The sequence below is a fragment of the Garra rufa genome, chromosome 19 (assembly GCF_049309525.1).
Source record: "Garra rufa chromosome 19, GarRuf1.0, whole genome shotgun sequence".
NCBI classification, from domain to species: domain Eukaryota; kingdom Metazoa; phylum Chordata; class Actinopteri; order Cypriniformes; family Cyprinidae; genus Garra; species Garra rufa.
The window spans coordinates 7,368,316-7,396,029 of NC_133379.1; the positions used below are offsets into that span (position 1 = coordinate 7,368,316).

At 37.3% G+C, this 27,714-nt stretch overlaps 1 protein-coding gene across 1 annotated transcript in view; it reads right to left on the minus strand.

Annotated features, from left to right (window-relative positions):
• LOC141291947 (cation channel sperm-associated auxiliary subunit gamma-like) overlaps positions 1-27,714 on the minus strand; it is a 52,513-nt gene that overhangs the window by 2,105 nt on the left and 22,694 nt on the right. The window contains exons 16-29 of the mRNA XM_073823940.1: positions 21,815-21,958; positions 21,613-21,683; positions 21,272-21,479; positions 20,165-20,224; positions 19,827-19,995; positions 19,384-19,445; positions 19,163-19,243; positions 18,948-19,004; positions 18,695-18,851; positions 16,631-16,694; positions 16,413-16,511; positions 15,686-15,799; positions 14,856-14,951; positions 14,619-14,712 (exon numbers count right to left, since the gene is read on the minus strand). Of these exons, the coding sequence (XP_073680041.1) occupies positions 14,619-14,712; positions 14,856-14,951; positions 15,686-15,799; positions 16,413-16,511; positions 16,631-16,694; positions 18,695-18,851; positions 18,948-19,004; positions 19,163-19,243; positions 19,384-19,445; positions 19,827-19,995; positions 20,165-20,224; positions 21,272-21,479; positions 21,613-21,683; positions 21,815-21,958 (1,476 nt within the window). The remainder of the gene's footprint in view (positions 1-14,618; positions 14,713-14,855; positions 14,952-15,685; positions 15,800-16,412; positions 16,512-16,630; positions 16,695-18,694; positions 18,852-18,947; positions 19,005-19,162; positions 19,244-19,383; positions 19,446-19,826; positions 19,996-20,164; positions 20,225-21,271; positions 21,480-21,612; positions 21,684-21,814; positions 21,959-27,714) is intronic.

The following is a 27,714-nucleotide window of genomic DNA, read 5'->3' on the forward strand; positions in this document are numbered from 1 at the left end:
ATTAAAAATGCCACTAGTTGGCGTAAAATTAAGAATTTAAAGAGACTTTAAAGTTAAGGTTAAAAAAAGGCAGACCAAAAATGTTGCTTTTCTTTTTTGCTAACTCTCAGTAAGTATGAATAAAATGACAATATTAATAGTGCAACACTGATTTTAAGTTTTAATAGCTTTTTTAAATAAGGTATTTTTTGCCAACACTTTACAATAAGGGTCACTTGGTTAATGGTAGTTAAAGTATTTACTAACATGAACTGAGTAAGAAAAATGCTTGTACAGCATTATTAATAATAGTTTACATTTACTAATGCCTAATTAAAATTCAAAGTTGTGCCTGTTAACATAATTAATGCACTGTAAGTTAACATGAATTGACTTGCATTTTCATTCACTAACATTATAAAAGATGAATACATTTTGTAATGTGTTGTTCATGTTAGTAAATACATTAACTTACATTAACTATAAGATGCTTATTGTAAAGTGCTACTTTTTTAAGTATAATGTTTAAGCATTGTAAAAATAGCACAAATGCTATACTACTGTTTTTGAAATGGTTAAGCATTAAAAGTTAATAAAGACAATTACAAAAGGCTATTTTCATTTTGTTCGGTAAACTACCACTCCAAAACTGAAGTTGCTGCAAAGTTGTGTACGTCTCGCAACTGTTTCACATTTTTTTTTGTACTGAACAGGGATTGCGTCCGTTATTTCTTTGTGTCTGGGGGAGGTTGTTGGGTACGGTGTTGCACTGAATAAATAATGTTGCTTGAATTGATGTTTGCTTTGTCTGGCTGCAGGTACTTTGTGATTGAGCGGCTATGTTTTTCCGTACCATTTCATAATGTTGTATATCATTACGTTTCAGGTGATTAAACTAATTTGTGGTGTTCCTCTTTGGTGCAGAAGCATTGCTGAACATTCCTTGTAGTATATGGTTTGCTGAGTATCATCATCTGGTTTGAAACCGAAGTAAACCCACACTTCGGAATAAGATCCTTTTTTAGGTACTAAAATGTCCGGGTTGTAAACAGACTTACTTGCACATTGCTCTGCCTCACTCATTCTTTTCTGTTTGTTTCTAACTCGAATGTCACATGACTTGAATCCACTGTTCTGGTGCAGGTAACAAGCACATCTGGCTGCTGCCCGCACAAAACCGCATGTGACGTCAGGTGTCATCAGCTGATTGAACAAGAGCAAATAAGTGATCGGTTAACATAACTTACCCCGTCGTAACATTGAAATAGATGAATGTGAGTGTTATAGTCTTTACTCATGTGCAGTTGCGGGCTGTAAACACTATTTTGCAGGTATTGCGTTAAAGTTACCATTCTTAATGCAGTTATAACTGATCCAAAACTATTTAAAATAATTGTACATGACTTCTTAATAATTAACAGACATCGTTTTAAACCATCTAGCGTTACAAAGCTAAGCTTAATGTAGTTTCACGACAACATACACAGTTTGTAACAGGGGCGCCGCTAAAGGGGGGTAAGTTAGGATAATTCTAAGGGCCCACGCCTTTTAGGGGCCCCCAGAGACCTGCTTTTGTGTGGTAGGGGGGGCCCAACCTCATATTTTGTCATAGGGCCCAAAATTGCGAGCGGCGCCCCTGGTTTGTAACTAGACAAGAATTACCTTAATGCATTGTTCATTATAAAGTGCGATTAGGAATTATATTGAGACGGATGTACATAGAGAAGACGACAAAACCATGTTCTCTGAGTGTAAGTTACACTTTCATTCATCGTGAAACGTGCTTACTTTGATCACATTATTAGAAAAAACGATTGTGACGCCACACCGACAGGCATCTGAGAATGGCTTGATTTGACAAGGGGCAAATTATTTTACTAAATTAAAAGAAAACTACTTGGTGGAGCTTTGTCATTCTAGGGTGGTTGTGTACACACACTCCCAACACACATTTCAGTTCAAATAACTTGTAAAAGTGCATTTGGCACCCGATGACCCCTTTAACGATTAATTGTGCAGCTCTACTATATGGGCTTCCTTGCATCATGCCTGATGGTTCAATTTAACTACACTGATCTACTTTATGAAATTATTATTTTACAATATGTTTATTCAGTGTTAAAACAGCCAAAGTACAATGCACTTTTCTGCAAAAGATAAAAATGAACTATAAAAAAACACAAAAAACAAAACAACAGAAAATCCTCAAAGCATAGGGTTACATACTGTAGATATTTCTAGGACTTTCCAGGCTTCTTCTGAGTGAATGAACCCATTCACGTCACGGACTCAATCTTAATAATTTAGTAATGTTTGGAAGTTTAGTAGAGGTGTCAAAAAGGCCTGAATCTATCAAATAAATGTTTTTCTTATGTTTACATTTCTCACTTTGATTTCTTCACTTAAACCAGTCATGTTTTAAAAATGGCCTCTCAGGTGATCCATGGCACATTCTGAACTTTCTCAAGAAGATCCAGGCATTTTGTGAAAGTTTTCAGAAGTAAGATGATTAGTCACGTTCGATTTTGAGTACATTTGAGGTAATGTACGTTCATGTAAGGACCTCACCTTTGGACGGGTATGCAATTTTCCAAAACTGAAGTCTTAATTCTTGGACCAGTGCATCCAGCGCAGTGTATAAGTCTTCAGTTGTTGTCGAGCAAACTGTCTGACTGATGCCACTGAAGTCGTTTCATCTCCTCCTGTAAGCAATAAGTTTTTAAGGTTTAGTAAAACCAAATGTACAAATGTGAAATGCTTATTTCCACTTCCTGTGTTCATCCAGATGATTAGTCACATTCGATTTTGAGTACATTTAAGGTAATGTATGTTCATGTAAGGTGGACCTCACCTTTGGACGGGTATGCAGTTTTCCAAAACTGAAGTCTTATTACTTTGACCAGTGCATCCAGCACAGTGTATGAGCCTTCAGTTGTTGCCATTCGAGCGAACTTTCTGACTGATGCCACTGAAGTCCAGAACACAAGAAAAATGGGGAAAATGACAACTAAAACCAGGAATAACAGGCTGAAATTGAGATGAATCAGAGTGGTAATAACTGGAGACTCACTGTTTGTTGACTCGGACTTAAGCGGTTCTGTGTCGGTTCTAGACTGGATGCATGTTGATGCACCTGCGATAGTCTCAGCCTCAGACGTCACGCCCACGGAACGTTGGCTAAACGTCTGATGCATATGGTACACTTAACTGGAAACACTTCAGGAATGTCGAAGTCGTCATCCGATTAGTTGAATTTGACCGGATTTCCGGGATATGCGAGTGTCTCGTTTGCTTTCGGTCCTCCGGGAAACAAAGTGCAGACTGATTTACTCGGCGTTTTGCTAAAAGGTGCTTATGCAGACGCGATTGTTGTTATACACTTTTGCGACGTTCGCGAACAAATTACTGACTTACTGCTTGTTCTCCCTCTTCTTATTTAACTGGTTATTTCAATGACTGACTTGTTGCACGCCAGTCTGTTGTTGAGGCATTTCCATGCACCGAAACGTGACGCTGAACGAAACGAACTGTGATTGGCTGTTTGGCATGTCGGTCAAATGGCCTTATGGGCGGGCCTTCGCCAAATAAAGCTGCCATGAATTCCAGACCTTCAGCCGTCAGTCTGAAGGTCTGGCTACGCGAGACTACACCTGCGATGGCTCCTGGTCAGGCTCTAGAGGACACACTTTGTTTTTCGTGTATTTTTATGCAAACAAATTAAATTCATTAGAAACACCTTTTTTTTTTTAGCACAGATTAGAGCGGAAAATAACTTGTAAAAATGTCCTCATGTAGAGCTATTTTCCTTGGTTTTGCATTCAAGTGCATGTTCCTGGAAGAGGCCAGTTTCCAAGAATGGTGTGCATAGAAGTCATAGAGTAATTCTATTCTATTTAATATCTGTATTTTATATGCTGATATATGAGACTGAATTCATATACATTTGCAGCTGGTTGTGACTAAACACATCTGTGCAGATCAGGTGAGAAACCAACAAGAGTGGAGATTAAAAATAAAATCAGAAACAGGCTGGAACTGACTTGAATCAAAGTAACAATAATCAGGCATAAAAAATTCACCAGGTGGAGATATTTTACAGCATTCCATGCTGCCAAAGAACAAATACAATGGGTCCTCTCTTTTGCCCCTGAGTTTCAACTTCCAAAATGCAGTTTAAATGCAGCTTCAAAGGGCTCTAAATGATCCCAGCCGAGGAAGAAGGGTCTTATCTAGCAAAACAATCGGTTATTTTCTAAAAATTTGCAAACATTATGTCTGCTTTCCAGCCTTCAGATCTCAATGAGCTATGCACACTCTGTTTGCCTGTTGTTTATATCTGTAGACTGTGGTTGTACACTGTATTTGACTAATGTGTCTTTAGACTGCGTGTTTGTAAATACTTTCCATCCGCTTCAAACGCTAGTGACAATAACTGACCGATAATCACTGGACTGAACCAAAGACTATAGAATAACTTGATGTTTCCCCATTCAAAGAGATAGGAGCTACAGTCGTGGCCAAAAGTTTTGAGAGTTACATCAATATTGGAAATTGGAAAAGTTGCTGCTTAAGTTTTTATAATAGCAATTTTTGCATATACTCCAGAATGTTGTGAAGAGTGATCAGATGAACATCAGGGACAGAAAACCTTAGGACATCCTACTGAATTCCATGGTTTTCTGTATGGGGACATAATAAAACATTATCTTGTCCTTGGCAGGTCATAAAATTTGAAAAATAAAATCTCAGATGAACAATAACACATGGCATATTGCACTGTTTTATCATTTATTTAACAAAAACAAAGACAAAATGGAAATGTGTGATAATGTTAGGACACCCTTACTGCTAACGCAGAAGTTAAGAGTGTAAGTAACAGTCAGTCACTGCTAATCAAATGCCTTTTATTAACTGATCAGGGATGCAAACAGAGGTATGGTCAAAAAGGAGTGAGATTATCAAAGCCCGTGTCCCCGCAGGCAGCAAATATCATATAATTACATTGCCACCAACCTCTGCCATCCAGGGCTCACCCTATACACATACAAAGTTCTTTATATGAAAATACACAGATTCTGTAACATCAAAAATTTTACAGCCCTCATCCACTTTCTGCACTGTAAGTGCCTGGCTCTCATCAAATTCTCTCATTCTGCAAATGAAAAGCTGCATATTTTAGCCTCAGTGTAGCATAAAGCGACCTGACATCTATAATCAGGACGTCTAGATACCCTATACCAGGGCTATTCAATTAGATTCATTTGAGGGCCGGATTATCGAACTGAAAATTTGAAGGGGAAAATTTGAAGGGGGAAAGTGAGTTCAGTCCTCAGACGAGAAAGAACGACGGCGCGTAAGTGTCTACTTTAATACTATTTCACTAGGCGGTCGTTACTTAGAGTTGCTGCTAAAAGCACTTTGTCGTTTCTGTTTAATTACTTATTCCTAAGTATTAATTTTAAGCCGCTGTTCTCTTAAGCACTCTGTAGTTTCTATTTACTTATTGGTTAATATTAAATTTGAGCTGCTTCTAAAACGCACTCTGCAGTTTCTATTTACTTATTGGTTAATATTAAATTTGAGCTGCTTCTAAAACGCACTCTGTAGTTTCTATTTACTTATTGGTTAATATTAAATTTGAGCTGCTTCTAAAACGCACTCTGTAGTTTCTATTTACTTATTGGTTAATATTAAATTTGAGCTGCTTCTAAAAGTAGTTTCTATTTACTTATTGGTTAATATTAAATTTGAGCTGCTTCTAAAACGCACTCTGTAGTTTCTATTTACTTATTGGTTAATATTAAATTTGAGCTGCTTCTAAAACGCACTCTGTAGTTTCTATTTACTTATTGGTTAATATTAAATTTGAGCTGCTTCTAAAACGCACTCTGTAGTTTCTATTTACTTATTGGTTAATATTAAATTTGAGCTGCTTCTAAAACGCACTCTGTAGTTTCTATTCACTTATTCGTTAATATTAATTTTGAGCTGCTTCTTAAAGTACTCTGTTGTTCTATTTAATTATTCGTTTGTTTTATTTACATCTATTCACTGTTAGAAAAGGAGTGTTCTTCTGTTATTTGTCCTGCGATTGTTTTTGCTTTAAATTCTAGTTTTTATTGCAATCATTAAAATTGATAACTGAGCGTACGGCCAAGGGAAGCTTTTGTTTTTGTCATATCGTTCCCTTCTGGAGCTATTACAAGTGCGAAGCTGTTGCTTTTTGAGTTTCGATTGAGCCATTTTGCGTGCGGGCGAGACATTCGCGGCTCACTGAGCCTAGGAGGCGTCCCTAGCTTTTATCATTGAAGCACTGTTTGGTTGTCTATTTAACTGCGTCAGAACAGCTGACGCTGAAGCGTCAGCGGAAGCGTTCAGCCTCCTCGCGTGAAGACCGACGAGAGTAAAGACTGCGACTTTTCCTGCGCGACTTCTCCGAGCAACGACACCGACAACGCACTTAAGTACTCCTCTCCTTTATTTCACTCTTCTTTCTGTCCTCCTCTATCATGTGTTTCCAACTCATTCCGGTGGTCTCTTCACACCGCACTAATATCACACGCACACGTCGACGCAATATTTCTAACCTGCGTCCTATCGACACTTCTTCCACTGAACCTTTCTCTTTCACGGTTGGACTCTGGAACTGTCAATCAGCTGTCAACAAATCTGACTTCATTTCAGCATTTTCTGTGCAATCTGGTTTGAGCATTCTAGGCTTGACTGAGACCTGGATTCGTCCAGAAGACTCTGCAACCCCAGCTGCTCTTTCTAATAACTTTTCCTTCTCTCACACCCCTCGTCAGACTGGAAGGGGTGGGGGGACGGGACTTCTTATTTCTAACAACTGGAAATACTCAACCCATTCTCCTCTATGCAATTATAGTTCATTTGAATCTCATACAATCACTGTAACATCTCCTATCGAACTCCACATTGTGGTAATCTACCGCCCTCCTACTCAACTTGGCATCTTCTTAGAAGAGCTGGATGGGCTGCTGTCCTCGTTTCCAGAGGATGGCAGCCCACTTCTAGTCTTTGGGGACCTCAACATTCACCTTGACAAACCCTATGCTGCTGACTTCAATTCACTTCTAGCTTCATTTGATCTACAACGTGTTATCACTACATGCACTCATAAATCTGGCAACCAACTTGATCTCATTTACATGCGAAATTGTATTTCAGACAATATTGTGGTCAAACCCCTACACATCTCTGACCACTTCTTCATTACATTTGACCTACATCTTGCTACTTGTGCACTCCCAACCCCTCTACCTGTTACTTTTAGAAGAAACCTACGCTCTCTCTCACACTCCCATCTTTCTTCTTTAGTATCCTCCTCCCTTCCCTCTCCTACTCACTTCTCATCCCTGGACACTAATGCAGCAACTGACACCTTATGCTCCACTATTACCTCCTGTCTAGATGCTATATGCCCTCTCTCCTCCAGGCCAGCACGATCTGCTCCGACAACCCCTTGGTTATCCGATGTTCTTCGTGAGCATCGTTCCAAACTTAGGGCAGCTGAGAGAAAATGGCACAAATCTAAGGATCCATCCGACCTCAGTATGTATCGGTCTATGCTCTCATCTTTCGCTACCCAAGTACATACAGCCAAATCTTCATACTTCCACAACAGGATCAACAATTCCCCGGACGCACGCAACCTTTTCAAAACATTTAATACACTGCTTTGTCCCCCTCCACCACCTCCCACAACTTCTATAACAGCTGATGATTTCGCCACATTTTTTACAGACAAAACTACATCGATCAATAATAAGTTCTCAGCTCCACACATACAGGAACTAAAATTGACCACAATCACGGCTGGAACCCCCCACTTCTCCTTCTGTCCTTGCTCGGAGGCAGAAGTAACCAAACTTTTCCTCTCCAGCCATCCGACGACATGTCCTTTAGATCCTATCCCCTCACACCTTCTCCAAGCAATCTCCCCTACAATCCTACCGGCGCTCACACACATCATCAACACATCTCTTCTCACAGGCACTTTTCCCACTACATTTAAGCAGGCCCGGGTAACCCCACTGCTCAAAAAACCTACACTTAACTCCTCACTCATAGACAACTACAGACCTGTCTCCCTCCTTCCATTCATAGCAAAAACACTGGAACGGGCTGTTTTCAACCAGCTATCCTTATTCCTCTCACAGAACAATCTACTGGACTCTAACCAATCAGGGTTCAGAAGCGGCCATTCAACTGAGACTGCGCTACTGTCTGTCACTGAAGCCTTGCGGACGGCAAAAGCTGAGTCCAAATCATCGGTACTCATCTTGCTGGACCTATCTGCAGCTTTTGACACTGTGAATCACCAGATCCTCCTGTCCACCCTCTCAATGCTGGGTATTACAGGGACTTCACTTCGCTGGTTCAAATCCTACCTCTCTGGTAGGTCTTTCAGAGTGGCCTGGGGAGGCGAGGTATCCAAAACTCATCAACTGGTCACTGGGGTTCCTCAGGGTTCAGTTCTTGGACCTCTCCTCTTCTCCATATACACTACATCTCTGGGCCCCATCATACAGGCACATGGCTTCTCCTACCATTGCTATGCTGATGACACACAGCTCTATCTTTCTTTCAAACCAGACGATCCATCGGTAGCTGCACGGATCTCAGGTTGCCTAGCGGATATCTCTGCATGGATGAAGGAACACCATCTACAGCTCAATCTAGCAAAGACGGAACTCCTTATCTTTCCTGCCACTCCATCTCTACAGCATGACTTCTCCATCCAGTTAGGTTCATCAACAATTACCCCATCAACTTCAGCCAGAAATCTGGGTGTTATCTTTGACAACCAACTGACTTTTAAAGACCACATAGCTAAGACCGCTCGATCTTGCAGGTTTGCATTGTACAACATCAGAAAGATCAGGCCCTTCCTAACAGAGCATGCTACACAACTCCTCGTCCAGGCCCTGGTCATTTCCAGGCTGGACTACTGCAATGCTCTTTTAGCTGGTCTTCCAGCATGTACAATCAAGCCTCTACAAATGATTCAGAATGCAGCAGCACGACTGGTCTTCAACGAGCCCAAAAAGGCCCATGTTACACCTCTCTTCATATCCCTGCACTGGCTACCGGTTACAGCACGCATCAAATTCAAGACACTGATGCTGGCCTATAGGACAGCCACCGGATCATCACCTGCCTACCTCCATTCACTACTACACATCTACACTCCTTCCAGAAGACTGAGATCCTCTAGTGAAAGACGCCTCATTGTACCACCACAGAGAGGTATTAAATCACTGTCCAGAACATTCTCGTTCAACGTTCCTGCCTGGTGGAATGATCTTCCCACCCCTATCCGGAATGCAGACTCCTTAACAGCTTTCAAACGACTGCTGAAAACCCATCTTTTTCGACACTATCTGACTCAATAAAAAAAAAAAAAAAAAAAAAAAAAAAAATATCCTCCCTTCTAGCCTGTTTTTCCTCTCTTTCTTGATCTTCTCCTTCTAGCCTGCACTCTTCTAACAACGCCTGATATATGGTATTTTTGAACACTTCCTATGTTGATCTGCCTCCTTAGGATGAATCACTTGTTGTATTCCCAATTGTAAGTCGCTTTGGATAAAAGCGTCGGCTAAATGAATAAATGTAAATGTAAATGTAAATGGGGCCAAGGGGGTGGGGGCCGTCCTGATCTCTTTCTAGGGAGGCCTATACAATTACATTGAAATGCATATTCACTAAAATTAACTAATATTACCAACACCAGCATCTATAAAAGGTTAACATTAGTGCTGTCTTTCAATCAATAAAAATAAAAAAATCACACATTTTTCTGTAATTAATCATGATTAATCGCATATTTATATAGTCAAAATTTCACACTGAACCTCCAAATTAAGGTAGAAACAACATGAAGTATATTTTAAATATGTGTTTAATGTCATCTTTTTACCAAGTAGCCTATTATTAATGAAGTATTGATATCAATACTGCTACTGGTGTCTCTATTAAATGAATTTTCTCTCAGTTTTACATATTAATTATGTCCATTTCAACATTACAGTATAATTGAAAGCCAATATTTTCAACATTTAATAGGCTCTGAAATATATAAAAACTTTTAATTTAGGTAATTTTAAAACGATCTTCACACAAAATGTAAATTGTATATACATAAACTATACAGATTATTATTGCCATATACTGGTTATAATCGTGATTTTATGTATTTTAATTTGACATAAGTGTTTGTTTACCCATCAAAATAACATTCAAATTGGATCATAAGAGCTTTAAAGTGCTGAAAATGGTTGTGCAAAAAGCTTGAAAGTCATTTAAAAGTGCTTAAAGGTCCCATATTGTACACATTTCTGGAGGTTTATTTTAGTTGTTGATGTCCTTAAGAATATATATTTGCGGTATAAGTGCCAAAATCCATCTCAATATATTTTTACAGCTCCTTTTTTAGGAGCTCTGTCAAAAACAGGTCGATTTTGGCCCATCTAATTAATATTCATGAGCCTCTCTTCTGATTGGCCTGTTGTTTTCTGAGTGACGCACAACCAGGCCAATCACAGGTAACTACGGTCATGTATGCTGTAAGCGAGCACAGAGCAATAGAGAGAGCTGATACTCAACAGGATATTTCAGAATGATTATTAATGTTTTTTCTTTTTCAAACACCGAATGCAGTAAGCTACATAACTGTTGCTTCAGTAAAGCCCCTTTCACAATGCGCGCTGATTCTGGAAAATTACGGGAACGAGCGCTGTGTGAACAAAAGCCAGAGACATAAAGGCAGTGTTGTAGTGATGATGCACGTTATCAAGCGACTCTTCACGACAAAAAATACGTGCAAAGTAATGAAGCGGCGATCAGACAGAGCCAGCTCCTCACTATCAGCGCTGAAGCACAATTTGTTCAGGTTAGTTTCAGTTTAGTGAAACGTACGCGTCGCATTACATCTCACATCCAAACATCACATGTCTTTATGGTTTGTGTGTAAAGCACGCACAGATTCCGGAAAACAACTGTGAATGAACCAAATTAAACAATTCCGGAACAAATCATGGGACACAACCGTGTATTTACCGGAATCGCTGTGTGAAAGAGGCTGAAGTTAACGTGCCAGTGGTCTCTTAAATTCACGTTGTTCTGAAGCCTGTGCAATGATCGTAGCTTGACATCTATCGACTGAACAGGGTTTTCTCCACTTGTTTTCGTGTTGTTGTTGCTCAATAAAGGAATGGATGCCTTGTTGTCTGGGTTTGACAAAAGGAGGGTGGGATGGTGGTTGGCCCTCGGGGCGGTGACTTGAGTCGATCGGACGTCACATCGTTACGGAAGTCACAGCAGCTCGTGAAAATGAACAGCTACTTTAAGCAGGCTGTGTGCAGTTTACTGTGGATTGACTGTTTTGAAACTCATATGGTAGTTAGATAGCCCCTAGACCTTAGTTATCATGAAAAAAGCCAGGAAATTTCGATTTTGACAATATGGGACCTTTAAATTTGTCTCTCAAAAGGTTGTACAAACCCTGAAATGAATACAGTAATAACATTCGACTATGCTTAAGTTGGTGCTACTTCTGGTTGTCTGACATAGCCTACATCAGCGCTGTTTATAACAGAATTCTGAACAGAATTTGAATGATTCTCCCTAGATCTTGCAGCAACCTTAATTCATTCTGGGCGAATTCACACACTTTTCACTGGATCTCGCAGCACTGTGCAGTGTCGCAAAATCAACTTTGGTTCTCGAGTAAAGGCTGTTCTGAGCTCGGACAAGCGTGTTTGTGTTGCGGTCCTAGCTGATAAACGGTCCGCGCTGCACAGCTCAAACGTGGCGCGCTTCGGTTTCTCGTTCGGTTCGTTTGCCGTTTTATGTTTCTCATATGAAACAGTAATAGCAGCGCTTATGAGTTAAACAACGCGGTGGTCGCGCCAGTGCGACAGCTCACAAAATTTCGCCGCACCGGCAGAAAAAATGAGACCATTTGGTCGCAGTCTGGAGCCCTACAAGCGCTTGTTAAATCTGCCGTCTATTGATGTTGCGGTCTCCGGTAGATTGTTGTTGTTCTTGGCTCTCTTGCTTTTCTTTTTTGGCTGGCCCGGGCCAGTGTTGCCGCCTAGTGGACAAACTAATTAGTGCAAAAACCAACGCCCCCCACCCCCCCCCCCCCCCCTCAAAAAAAACAACTCATCGGATCTGCACGATTCACACATGTCCCCCACACAGCCGTGAAAAAGCCGGCATCCGCCAAAAGACGCGCCGTTTGCATCCCTGATTGATCATCGGCAAGTGTGAGCACCTCCATCAAAGCAGAAGTTTTGGCAGTTTGGCTGGTCTGGAGCCTTCGCGTGTGTGTTAACACAATGCCAAGGAGGTAAGACATTAGTGATGACCTTAGAGAAGCAATTGTTGTTGTCGTCAATCACGGAAGAGTAATACAGCCATTTCCAAACAATTTGAAGTCCATCATTCCACAGTGAGGACGTTTATTCACAAGTGGAAGACATTCAAAACAGACACCAATCCTCCCTGGTGTTGGGAATCCCCAAGATTGGACCGAGTAACGCTCAGAAAAATGGCAGACAACCCAAGAACTTCACCGCAGATGCTACAGGCCTCAGTTAACATGTTAAATGAGAAAGTTCATGACAGTACAGTTAGAAAAATATGGGACAAGTCTGGCATGTTTGGAAAGCTTGGCAGAAGAAAGCCTCTTCTATCTACAAAAAACATGACAGCATGTTTTAGGTTTGCAAAGTTGCATCTGAACAAACCATAAGACTTGTAGAACACATCAATTTGCTTTGAACAGACTAAAGTGGAGATGTTTGGCCATAATACACAGCGCCATATTTGGTGAAAACCTAAAAAACATAATAGCAAAAACACCTCATACCAAAAGTCACACATGCTGTTGAAGGGCTAATGGTTTTGGGCTTGTTTTTTTAGCCAGGACCTGGGCACCTCACAGTCAATAAGTCGACCATGAACTGTTCTGTATACCAAAGTATTCTAGAGCCAAATGTGAAGACGTCCATCCGACAGCTAAAGCTTTGCCAACACTGGGTCATGCTACAGGACAATGATAACAAGCACACCAGCAAATCTACAACAGAACGGCTGGAAAAGAAAAGAATCAAGGTGTTGCAATAGCCCAGTCAAAGTCCAGACCTCATCCTGACTAATGCTATGGTGAGAGTGTGTATAAACAAATGCCCACAAACCTTAATAAAATTAGAAGAGTAGGGCAAAATTCCTCTAGAATGATGTGAGAGACTAATAAAGTCATATAGAAAATGATTACTTCAAGTTATTGCTGCTAAAAGTGGATCTACAGGCAACTGAAACATAGGGTGTCCTAAGTTTCTCACAATTGACTTTTCCATCTTGGCTTTATATTTGTAAATAATAAATAATGACACGGTGTGATATGTTATGTGATGTTGTTCATCTGAGGTTTTATTTTCCAAAATTTAAGGCCTGCCAAGTACCAGATAATTTTTATTAGGTACTGATACAGAAAATCATGTAATTCAGTAGGCTGTCCTAACTTTTTCACATGACTGTATGTGCGCTGTTAGATGCATGTCCTATCATTTGTGTGGAGAGTGGAGGTTAAAGCGTGCTTTACAGGACATGGAGACACCAGCGCGATCACTTGCATTGCAAACATCTTAAAATGTGCCGTCTTTTTTTGCTCGTACATTATTCGTAACTGTAAAGGGTCTACATTTATTTGTGTGCATTCACAAACAATTTCAACAAAATGTTGTGCTTTTACCATAAAGAAAACAAAGAGTTCCTTAATCAGGAACAGGAGCTTCACATGAGCTCAACACTTATTTTTGAGAAGGATATCTAAGCTAAAATGGAGAATTTTCATTTTTGGGTGAACTACCACTGTAAATCAAGTTTCTCTGCTGCACAGCATGTCCTGACCAACACATCTGAAATCTTGATCCAAAAAGAAAGAAATCGGACAGTGTGCATTATTTATATTTTTAATTTGGGATTTTATCCTATTTTTTTAATTAGTAGCATTATTGCTCTAAATCTATGAATTAAACTTTATACAGACATTTAAAACAAAACAATGACATACTAAAACATAAATGAAACAGTTAAAAAAAAGAATGACATAATACCATCACACCAAGGATGCATGCCATAGTCACCTGAAATAGAAGAACATGTAATGAAGCATGAAGTACCATAAAAAATGAAGTACCATAAATGAAAAATAAAGTACCACAAATAGAAGAGAACAAAAACACAGTAAATATGAAAACAAAACCATTATGGTAAGGTACAGTGTAATAGTAATTATAAGGATAAATTTGCTTTAATATCTTGTTGCCTCTTTTGCAGAGTTGCAAAACACGTATCTTTACAGTGTAGATATATCCTAGTGTATGCACATCCTTACAAATATCTCATACTTAAACCAGTAATCCATTATTTTTATTTCCAAAACATATTGTGGCATAAGTATTTAAATTTGTTTAAATCTGTTTTGTTTTTTTAATTATTAATATTTTAATAATGAATACATGGAAATCATTTTCTGTTTTAACTGACATAATACCAATAATGTTTAAGTATGCTACACACAGATATGGGTGTATATGTTAGACACTCACCAGAAAGATGTAGCACTTCCTACTTGTGCTCATGGGCAAGTCATAGACAATTAATTCAAAACGGAAGATGTGACTGCAGTATGTCTCTGTATCCCTACACAAAAAAAACTAGTATAGATTTTCAAGATGCAAAATATTTTCAACGTTTTGTGTTTAGGTGTAAACTCATTTGATACTGAGAAATGACACCACACATTAAATCAGAAATATGAAAATGCACAGGGAAACTTCATTCACCTGTTTGAGACTTCAATGATGAAGTAGAAACGAGGAGATCCCACAGGGTTCATGGATAGCACATCACCACAGGGAGACTTAGGCTGGCAAAGCCACCTACACATACAGTTTCAACATTAAAACATGCTAGAACATGTCTTAAAGGCATAGTTCACCCAAAAATGAAAATTCTGCCATTAATTACTCACCCTCATGTCGTTCCAAACCCGTAAGACCTTTGTTCATCTTCAGAACACAAATTACCACGGTCAAGGCACAGAAACGTATTAAAAATAGTCCATCAGTGGTTCAACCTTAATTTTATGAACCTGCAAGAATACTTTTTGTCCACAAAGAAAACATAAAATAACAAGTTTTCAGCAATTCTTCTTTTCCCTGCCAAAATTACGTTTGAACCACTGATGTCAAATGGACTATTTTATCGATGTCATTACTACGTGTCTGTGCCTTGACCGTCGTAGTTCCCTTGCTGTCTACGGAGGGTCAGAAAGCTCTCAGATTTCATCAAAAATATCTTAATTTGTGTTCCCGAAGATGAACGAAGGTCTTATGGGTTCGAAACAACATGAGGATGAGTATTTAATGACAATAATAATTTTTGGGTAAACTGTCCCTTTAGGAACTGGTCTGACCAACTATCAGTTAGTCAAGGGGTAATCAGCCTTACAAATCCTTTTTATAACTGACTTAAAACAGTTATAATCAGTCAAAACGTTGATGCAAGCAGTCACCAGACATTTTTTATTGTGGGAGAAACAATGACACAAAAATGTTTTGAGATCTAATAATAACTGACTGTTGAAGGCCGTAGAATATAAAAGTGGTGTCACCTGATTCCATTGATTCTGGTGGCATTCAGGATAAGAAATCCTTCCTCAGTGACACTGCAAGAGGTTCTTCCCTTCTCACAGCTTTTTACATCCCATATCCGTGCTTTCTTTGATCTGATACACAGACAAACATGTAACAACAACTAAGGTATCTGAATGGGGACAATCCATATACATTTTTTAGAGCTACTGCATTTTTGGAATTTATCAAAAACTTCAAAAGGTACACACACACACACACACACACACACACACACACACACACACACACACATGTTGGGTTTACATGTTTTATGGGGACATTCCATAGGCGTAATGGTTTTTATACTGTACAAACCGTACTTTCTATCACCCTACACCTACCCTACACCTAAACCTAACCCTCACAGGAGATTGTGCATACTTTTACTTCATCAAAAAAACTCATTGTACATGAGTTATAAGCCTGTTTCCTCATGGGGACCTGAGAAATGTCCCCACAAGGTCAAAATCTACTGGTATTCCTATCCTTGTGGGGACATTTGGTCCCCAGACTCCCCACAACGTGATGAATACCAGGTACACACACACACACACACACACACACACGAAAGAAGTAATTAGCGTGACAGAGACCCATGCATTTTTGCATTAAGTATCATTTGCGATGCCATTCATTTTTAATAAATTGCTGGAGGTGTGGAAAAAATGATGCTGTACTAAATAAAATGACTAAAATGTTCTGTACCTGTACTTGAGGCTGTTATACCTCAGAACTTCCTCAGGGCTGTACAGACGAATGTTCTTCCTTAAGTAAGGACCACCACCAACTACTTTAAAAGTGTAGCTAAAAAATATACATACACAGAATGTGTAAGAGATAAACATGTCATGACATCTGAGGAACACAAAAAGCCAATATGAAATATACTTCTGACTGTTCATATAGATTACGAGGTGCTTTACCTGCCAATAAACTTCCTAGACTCTCCTAAGACCACATCCTGAATGAGGAAGAATGGAAAGAACACTACAGAGAGATAAAGAGAGAGAGATGACTCTTTAAACCATTCAATACACAATCTGTATTGTATAAAGCGCTATATAAATAAAGGTGACTTGATTTGATAGCAAAAGTTCATGCAAAAACCATGAGAAGACAGATCAAATTAAAATTGCCTGATTTGCATATTTAGTCATCAGACATGTGATCAGCCAATGACAAAAAAGGGAGGAATGTTGTGTGGAGAAAAATTAATTTACAGTATATTATGATATGCTAGGAACAAATAAATGTAATGACAGGGAACGTAACAATAACAGAAATAAATAACATTGTGAATTATAATTTACTTATCTGACAGTAAAAGGACAAATAAGACATATAGTCAACATCAGAGAGAAGGCTACATCTATAAGAAACTATTATCCTTAAATAAATATTTAACACATAAACAATGTTTAATTAATAGGTTGATACTTTGTGTAAAGCTGTCTAATGCTGATGTTAAATACTGTATGATTAACAAATTGCATCGCTTCACTACTTCAGCATCTCTGCAATAATTTTTATGTGTAAAAGCTGAAGAATGCTGTCTGTATTTCAGTATATATATAGTCTGTAATGTTGCTTTAATGGATGTCATATAGACAACACCGAATTACAAAATTTGAAGGTTTTACAGCATTTTGTAACTTGCAGTTTCCCAATAAAGTGAAATGTGTATAGAAAATCAGATCCCATCTACAGGTGCATCTAAAAAATGTTTAATATTGTGAATACGTTTTTTAGTTTTTTACTTATTTCAAAAACTGAAACTTTCATATATTCTAGATTCATTACATGTAAAAAATTGTTTTGATGATTAGAGCTTACAGCTCATGAGAGTCAAAAATCCAGTATCTCAAAATATTAGAATATTTCATAAGATCAACCAAAAAAGGATTTGCAAAACAGAAAAGTTCAAGCTCTTTAAAGGATAACTATTGCCAAAATGCAACCTGGGCTGTTTTTTTTTTTTTTTACTGTAAACGAGACAAACTTATATCTAAAAGCATAATTACGACAAACGAGCCGTTTTTGAGATTGACCCTGATTTCGTTTTGTGGTCAATGGCCACTAAGAAGGCTCGACACACCATGAAACTTTGCTCGAAGTATCGCCTGGGTCTCTACACATGAACCCGAGCCCGTGTACACAGAAAAAGAAAGTTTTTGAACAACTCACTTTCACTGTTTGAGTTTCCGCTCGCGGCCGTCTTGCCAGTCAAGAGGTGTCGATCTCCGAATGCGAGGAGAGTAAAGATGGATAGCTCCTAAAGCATATTTCCATATAAATGCACAGCTAATTCAATGTTTTGTCGCAAGTGAAAAACAATATTAACCTTCTAGTTGTAAAAAGAGCCTCATATAAGCCTAATATTTCATCCTATGGAGCCCATTCATTCGCATTTGGAGATCGACACTTCTTGTCTGGCAAAATGGCTGCGAGCAGAAACCCAAACGGTGTAAGTGAGTTGTTCAAAAACTTTCTTTTTAGTATACTCTGTGTACACAAACAATGTTCTCAATGCTCGAGTTCATGTGTAGAGACCCAGGCGATACTTCGAGCAAAGTGCCAGTGTGTGTCGAGCCTTCTTAGTGTTGTAAAAATATCGATTTTGATGCGCTCAAAGTTATGCCCCTAGAACTCCCATTCACCGGCCATTGACCACAAAACGCAATCACGGTCAATCTCAAAAACGGCTCGTTTGTCGTAATTATGCTTTTAGATATGTTTGTCTCATTTACAGAAAAAAAAACAGCCCAGGTTGCATTTTGGCAATGGTTATCCTTTAAAGTATGTTAATTTATGGCTCAATACTTGGTCAGGGCTCTTTTAGCACAAATCACAGCATCAGTGAAGTGTGGCGTGGAAGTGATCAGCCTGTGGCACTGTAAAGGGCACTAATTTTTTTAGATGCACCTGTACAATCACAAACAGATCCAGAAGTTATTTGTCTTGAATCATCATTGGCAGCAGGTTCTTACAGTTTTTATAGTAAAAGCAGGGTGTAACTGGGTCAGGATTCAAACAGCTGAAGTTCCTTCTGTTAAGCCGTACAGACTCCTGCAGAGTGGTTCTGGCATCAAACACCAGTCGGTTACCAGGAGGGCAACCGATATAGACTGGCAAACTCTGCAGACCCTAAGAAACCAAGAACATGATGTAATGAGCCTCAAAGAGCATGAAACAAACAACTGAGAATAACAATGTAAAGGAGTAAGGATGTATAAGCATTACCAGCAGAACCATCCCATGATCAGTTTGCTGCAAACACTGTCTGGGTGAAATCCCAGTCTGATAATCAAAAAATAAACACAAACCATACAAATATCTTTATAATATCAAAATCAATCCAAGTCAAATCTGATTGCTAATCAATAATTTGTACATAAAATGCAACAATTGCATTCTTTTAATCTGTAAATTTTCTTCAGTGATATTTTATTACTGACCCTAAACATCACGCTGAAAGGCAAAAGTCTCTCTCCTGGAAACACCTGGCCTTCAACCATGCCTTTTTCAGTCACCGTCACCTAGAGCAGAAGATTTGAGTAAGCACAAATGAACAAACACTCAGGACATAATTTACAGTAAGAACTGATGTTTCTAGGTGTTTATGTGCCTTATAAAGGACTCCTGCATGGTTCAATTTCACGTATCTCCGGAGAGTCACCTTCAGATACTTAGAATCAGGGACCGTCGCAAACATTCTGATATCGTTTACAGCACTCTCACCTGGAACAAAACATATTAGAGGCAGGCCTGTCAATACATGACACTAATAATCATCTTTTTTGTACATCATTATGATTCCCATTTTGAATTCGCTTCTAAGTATGTTACAGATTAGAAAAATAAAAAGCAGTTAAATTTGAGCAAACTCAGTCTTACAGTGATGTATAGGTATAATAATGTTGTCACCAAAAGCAAAGATAGCAAAATAGCGTTCTTGCATAAGATGACAAGCAGATTTTCACAGCTTTCTGCTTTTCAGCAAAATTGTGAATGCATAAAGTGCGTGACAGGCGGATTGCAACTCAAACTGACTGGCTAAACAAAAAAGTACAATTAATTACAAATGTACAGCATAGTACAGTGTATATGTGAGTTCCTAACCAAAAGACTCTAGAGTGAGCTTATGGGCTCTTATGAACAGAGAGAATGAGAATGAGGCTCCTCTGTCCAGGTAAACTCTATCAGGAAGTCTGGGTGTTATGTCTGAGTGTCCTTTGCTGTCTGTGTTAACACCTGACACATTATTATATGACAGGTATGAACAGAAGTCCTGAAACACGATAAAAACACACATTGTAACACTTCTATTAACTTTGCCACCAAAATACTCTGACGACTGATGTCTATTATATATTTTTTCTTTTAACTAGCACTTTTACATTTTAAAATGTGTAATTGTGAACTGTTTATTTGCAGAGAGAAAAAGTGAAATGTGCCACCTCATAGAGCACACCGCTGCATATGCGTGAGATGGGGCTCTCTTTAGGATCTCCAATGACCTGAAAAAAGGAGGAGTAATATAAAGGTCAAGCATGTATGTGACCCTGGAACACAAAACCAGTCATAAGGGTCAGATTTTTTTGAAATTTAGATTTATACATCATCTGAAAGCTGAATAAATATAATTTTCTATTCATGTATGGTTTGTTTTGTTAGGACAATATTTGGCCGATATACAACTATTTGAAAATCTGGAATCTGAGGGTGCAAAAAAAAAAAAAATCTAAATACTGAGAAAATTGCCTTTAAAGTTGTCCAAATGAAGTTCTTAGCAATGCATATTATTAATCAAAACTTACATTTTGATATATTTACGGTAGAAAAATTAACAAAATATCTTCATGGAACATGATCTTTACTTAATAATACAGTTAGGTTAGGTTGAAACACCCATCTCATTTTCTCTTTAAACTTTAAAATCATCCTACATTGCTGCAGAAGTACCGACCCAGTGTTTACAAAGTGAAAATGCAAAGAGGGTCAAATGCCCTTTACAAAAAAGGCGATGTAGGACGATTTTTAAGGTGGAAGAGAAAATAAGATGGGAGTTTTTCGACTTACCCTAACTGTATTGACCCGGATTACAGAGTACACATGCATATGGCAGAGCTAGATAATACAAGCATTTGAGGTTAAAAAAATGTATATAAATTATTTTTTTTTTTAGAAATTGACCAATCATTTTGCTAGATAAGACCCTTATTCCTTGACTGGCATCGTTTAGAGCCCTTTGAAGCTGCATTGAAACTGCATTTTGGATGTTCAAACTGGCGGGCAACTTTGAAGTCCACTATATGGAGATGATTTTCTTAAAAAACATAATTTCTTTGTGACTGAAGAAAGAAAGGCATTAACATCTTGGATGACAACAGGGTGAGTAGTACATTATCTGTAAATTTTTGTTCTGGAAGTGAATTATTCCTGTAAATATAAGTCATTATTTTGAAATGAGCCCCAGCCTTGGCAGGCAGTACATCTACAATTACAATTTATAGTGTTAAATACAGTGTATAAATACAGCATATGCCAGATTTATAGAGACTTACCATGATGTATTGTGCATGCAGCTGCAGCAGGTGGTAGACGAGACCCTGGTACACATCCAATGAATGTGTGGTGTGTAATTCAGAATAGGACATCACTAGTTGGGGGGCGACTGAGTATCGCTGCAATCGGTTAAAGCTCCCAACATGAGGGACCCTGTACTCCTGGTCAAAGGGACATGCAGACAGGACTGGCAGGTGACTAAATGACCTATGTGGGAACAAAGAAAGATGTGTCAGATTAACAGATTAGAAAGTCAAAATAATTTTTTTTTTTTACAAAATTCTTAAAAAAGCTGTAAAAATAAATGCACATTCACTCGTAAACAAAATTACTGTCGTACAAAATATCAAACACTGGGATTTTCCTCTTCACAATAGAACCTTTACCATCCAAGTCTACTGTGTACAGCACCTGCACACAAATACAGACACACACCCCTAAATGTATGCACAGTCATAGAGTTAGTGTTATTATTGATTCATTTTTTAATTGTAACCCAGTTCTAGCAGGTATTTGCTGTTTGTGAGAGTGCTTATGCACACCTCTTGTAACTCTTTATCTCCGTCATAAAACACTGTGAGTGTGCTGTGATCACCGGAAAGAGCTTGTAGATGGGAGAACTCATTCCAGCCCTGAGAAGGTCGTAAACGAAACACAGATTCTGTTCTTTCTTGACCCCACCACAGCTTCAGAGAATCATATAGAGGAACACAAGAAAAGAAAATTTGCTATTAAGTACTTGTTTTTTGCTTTTGTTATTTTGATATAGATAGATGGATGGATGGGTGGATGCCCTAGTGAAAAATAAATATACTAAAATGTGTTTAGATTACATTTATTTCATGCTAAGTATACTACAAATAGATTTATATATTATGTACTTGACAAAAATACCCTGCAATTGTACTTTTAGTATACTAAACCGGTATATTTCAAGTCTACTAAATTGGAACAACTAATTTTGTACTTAATGCACATTAATTGTGTGGAAGTAGTGCTGAAGTCCATCTAAAGGTTTACTTAAGTATATTTGATTGTGCTACAATGGAACTATTGCAAGTATACTTTAGGTACACTTTAAATATTTTGTATTTAAAGGGGTCATCCGGTGCCACATGCACTTTTACAAGCTGTTTGAACTGAAATGTGTGTTGGGAGTGTGTGTACACAACCACCCTAGAATGACAAAGATCCACCCAGTAGTTTTCTTTTAATTTAGTAAAATAATTTGCCTCTTCTCATATCGAGCCGTTCTCAGATGCCTGTCGTTGTGGCGTAATGACGAAGAGAGGCCGCTCCTGCCGTAGTTGATTGACAGCAGGGTTTTAGCATAGACCCGCCCCGAGTGAAGTAGACTGACAGCACTGAGGGAATGTGACAGCTGATCTATCTAATGGCGCTTTTCCACTACACAGTACCAGCTCGCCTCGGCTCGGCTCTGTTTGGTTTTCCACTGTGTAAAAGTTGTACCTGTACCTCCACAATAGTACCTGGTTGTCATAGCGATGCTGCAGGAAACTGCCGTGATGTAATATTCTACGCGACACACACCCGCTGTCTGCACCTCCTCGTTTGACCACGGCTTATTCTTCCGAGTTGCCATAATATGTAATGGATTGGATATGTCACGCAATCTCTGGCCAAACTTTTTAAAAATGGCGGGGTTATTCTTATTTTATTATTTTTTTTTTTATTGCATTACTTGAACAATTAACATTCAATTCACGATGCATTACATTCATAAACAATTATTCATTTAAAAAATAAAAATAAAATAAAAAATTAACATAAATGTGAAAAAAATTAACAATAATAAGAAAAACAAGGGGATATACAAAATAATCATAACAAAGAGGAAGAGTTCAGTTTTTTTAAAATGGTTAAAGTTCTGATAGCTTTACGGCTTGACAGTCCTTGAAGAGTTTCAAAATAATTTCTTAAGTCAATTTTGAAATGAGAAATGCTAGGCTTAATTCCAGACCATTTACATTTGTGTATGTAAAACTCGCCTAACAATATAAGAAGATTTAACATAAAATTGTGACTGTTATCCATGTCTTTTTTATCACAAAAGAAAATAACATCTCTTTTACTTATATTAATTTTAGAACTACTCAACATTACAAGTAAACATTCAATGTCAATCCAGAAGTATTTCACATATATACATTAAAAAAAAAAGATGCATAATAGACTCAGCAATTATTCCACAAAAAACACAAAATTCATCTAAATCATTTTTGTATCTCTTGAGAAACAGGTTAGTTGGATAAATCATGTGTATAATTTTAAAATGAGTTTCATTGACTTTGTTGGTGACGCAAAATTTGTTATTATAGGTCCAAATCAATTTCCAATTGATATTCTCAAAATGGTTATTCCAAAAGTACTTACATCGAAATGTTGCAGGACAATGAATCAAATATCTAAAAAGAGTATTATTGCATTTTTTATCTTTAATATTAATACCATTTAGTAAAATCTCTTTTTTGAAAGTTGATTGCATGGATTCATTACAACCTTGTAAAAGTCTCACAAATCCCACTGGTATTGCATCAATTACAATGCTATATTCACGAGGAGGAATTGGAATACCAAATTTCTTTAAAAATTCACTATATGTAAGAAGATATCCTTCATTATTAATCAGCTGTGAAACCAACAGAATACCATTTTCAATCCAATTATTATAAAAAATCGTTTTGTTCTTATATTTAATATATTTATTATTCCATATTATCTGTCTATGGGGAGAAAAATTGTGTTTGTATATGAGATTCCAATAAAGAAGAGTCTGTCTATGAAAATTGGATAATTGAATGGGAAGTTTATTGACCTCAAAATCACATTTCAAAAGAAATTCTATCCCTCCAACTTTTCCAAAAATAAGATTTGGAATAATATACCATATCTTATCTTTATGTTTAGTATAATGTTTTATCCAGTTCAATTTGAAAATTGTATTAGATGTGACAAAATCAAGCGCATTCAAGCCTCCTTGATTATATGAATTACATAAAATATTTTTGTTTAAGTAGTGAGGTTTGTTTTTCCATAAGAAATTAAAGAGAGCTGAATCAACTTTTTTAAGAAAAAAATTTGGTACATCTAATACTTTAGCCGGGTAAACCAGACGAGATAGACCCTCAGTTTTTGACAAAAGAATCCTACCTTTAAAAAATTCTAATAAATTAAATAGAAAATCATGTTGTACAGTATCAAATGCTTTATATATGTCTACAAATAAAATATAACTATTATCATTTATATAGTCCTTATAATCAATTAAATCTAGAATTAATCTAATATTATTGCTAATGTGACGTCCTTGCATAAAACCTGACTGACTATCATCTATAATTGTATCTAAACATAACTTTATTCTTTGTGCAAAAACGTGAGCTAACAATTTTACATCATTATTAATTAAAGTTATAGGCCTCCAATTGTCAAGAAGCAAGCAGTCCTTATTGGGTTTAGGTAATAATGTAATTAAGCCCTGACACATGGACGGGGGTAACTTACAGACTTCTATAGCTTCTTTAAAAACGAATAATAAAAATTCAGAAATGTATTCTTGGAATATCTTATAAAATTTGCCTGTTAAGCCATCATTCCCTGGTGATTTGTTATCCTTTAACTTACTTATATTCTTTTTAATTTCTTGTAAAGATATATCTTGATCACAAATTTCTTTCTGAGTTTCGTCGATACAATGTGCAATATTTTTTATATGAGAAAGAAAGTTTGAACTTAGATTATTATGTTGTTCAGAATATAGTTTTTCATAAAACTCTTTTGTAAAATTAGAAATTAATTTAGGATCTTCAGATATTTGCTCATTAATTTTAAGTTTATATATACTATTGATATTAATGTTTCTTTTTTCTAAATTATGGAAGTATTTAGTATTCCTTTCACCATGTTCCATCCATTTCCGTCTAGTACGAATGAAAGCCCCTCGTGCCAAGTTTTTATATATATTATCCAATTCGGATTGCAACTCAACTAACATATTCATATCATCTTGCGTACGTTCATCCTTTTCATAAATAAGGATCATTTCCTTAATAATTCGGTCTTGTCTTGATCTTTTTTCCTTAGATATTTCTTTACCCCTTTGGATGGCTATGTTACAAATTTGAAATTTTGTATATTCCCAATGTTTACTGTACATTTGATCTTTTTTGGCTTTAGTTAAGTTTTCAGTTATAATTTTAATGGTTCTTTCTTTGAATAATTTATCACTTAAAATGTATTGTTTAATTTCCAGTGATTTGGCTTATATTTAATTAATGGGCTCTTTAGGCATATTACTAATTTAATCATATTATGATCAGAGAAAACTGAGGGTTCTATTTTTGTTTCTTCAATACTATCTAATAGATCATTAGAAATAAGCCAAAAGTCAATTCTAGATCGCTTAGATGAATCTTTGTTATTCCAAGTGAACTGGATTTGATTTGGATTTTTTAGTCTCCATACATCACAACAATTTAAGTGCAGACAGAGATGATAAAATTGTCCATAAGTACCTTTTAGGGATCTTTGAGGATAACAATCTTTAATAGGGTCATTTATGCAGTTCCAGTCACCCCCCCAATATTAATTTAGCATTAATGAAAGAATTTAGTAAAGTATTTATTTTTCCTTCAAATTCTGCAAACAAAATTGTGTTTCTTTGACTATTATTATGACCATATATGTTACCTAAAATAAAGATATTTCCCATAAATTCAACAACTAGAATTATCCATCTTCCTGAATCATGAATTACATTTTTAAGGATTTTCCCTCGAAAAGATCCTTTTAATATGGCTACACCAGCTGAATTAGTGTTTCCATAAGACATCCATATATTGTCTCCCCATTGACTTTTCCAGAAATAAAAATCTGAATCTAAAGCATGCGTTTCTTGTAAAAAATAAAAATCTGCCTTAAGAGATTTGCAAAATAAAAAAACAGCTTTCCTCTTAATCGGTTCTCGTATACCCCTCACATTAAAAGAATAAAAGGATAAAGACAATGTGCACTAGAACAAGAATTAAGGTATAATAATAAAAAAAAAACTTTGGTTAAGGTAGAACAAAGAAGCAAAATGATTTTTTACACCTTCTGAACACAATGCATATAATATGCAAACTCTATACTCAACATGAGAAATTTAAATTTGAACTATGACGTAACTAAACTTAGCTTACAATGATATAATAATTCTTAACAAAGGACACAGAGATTGATCATCATATGTATCCATTGATAATTCAGAACAGTTTCATGGTTACATTCTTATCGCTTTACCCTCAATGATGGCTTTTGCTCCAACGAAGAAAGCTTTTTTTCCTTGCTTTCGGGCCTCTTCAATTTGTGGCCATAATCTCATGCGTGATTCTTTGTCTTTTGTTGTCAGATCTTCGCCGAACTTTAACTTTTTGTTTTTAAGGAATTCCGAATTCTTTGCGCATTTCCAAACTCTTTCTTTGGTTGATCTTGAAGTAAACCTTGTTATCACCGGTCAAGTTTTGCGGTCTTCTTTCCGCCCAATCCTGTGGCTGATGTCGATTTGAAGTCGCAGATCCTCCCCCGGGTCTTGGATGACGGTTTTGCAGATGTCGATTACGTCTTCTCCCTCCTGTTCTTGCAGACCATACAGCCTTAAGTTCCATCTTCTGTGATAACGTTCCATTTCGTTCAGCCGGTCTTCCACACCAGTTATTTTCTGTTGATCATCACTTTTTTTCTTGACAGCTGTTATTTCTTTCTTCATGTCTTGGACTTCGTTGAAGAGGAACTCGGATGATTCCTTTAAAGCTTCGATGGTGTCTGCATTTTTCTTGATCAAGCTTGCAAGATTGTCTGCATTTTCTTTTATCTTTTCAGCCACGAGTCTCACAATGTTGTCTTGCAATTCAGTGAGTGAAATTTCAGGTTTTCCTTTCTTAGCGGCCGGAGTACAAGGACCGGAATCAGGGAGGGGGGGAACATCTCCGTCTGAATTAGCATAGGAGTGCATATCGCCTGCTTTGACGACTTCCATAATATCTTCCGTTAAGTCTTTGTTTTCTGTGGTAAACCAAAGCTTCTTTTTTTCCTTTGTCTTTAGGTCTTTTATCTGCCATCTTCCGATATTACATGCCTTAGAACAATCAGTCTGATTAAGGAATGTGCAAAAAAACTTTCTCATTCAAAACCATAAACAAAAAGAGATATTTCGTCGAGTTTGCATTGTTAAACTTAAATTTAAGGTTAAAAAATCATTTAGAGTTTCTAGCCAAGAATATCTCCAACTGTCCCGGCCGCCATCTTGCGCGCGCCCCCGGGTTATTCTGGATACTATTGCTGGCGCATGCAATGATGACGCAGTGAATAGTGACGATTCTCTCTGACCAATCAGCAGTCTGCTGTGTTTTCACGTCACATTTTAGTATCGCCTTAGCTCGCT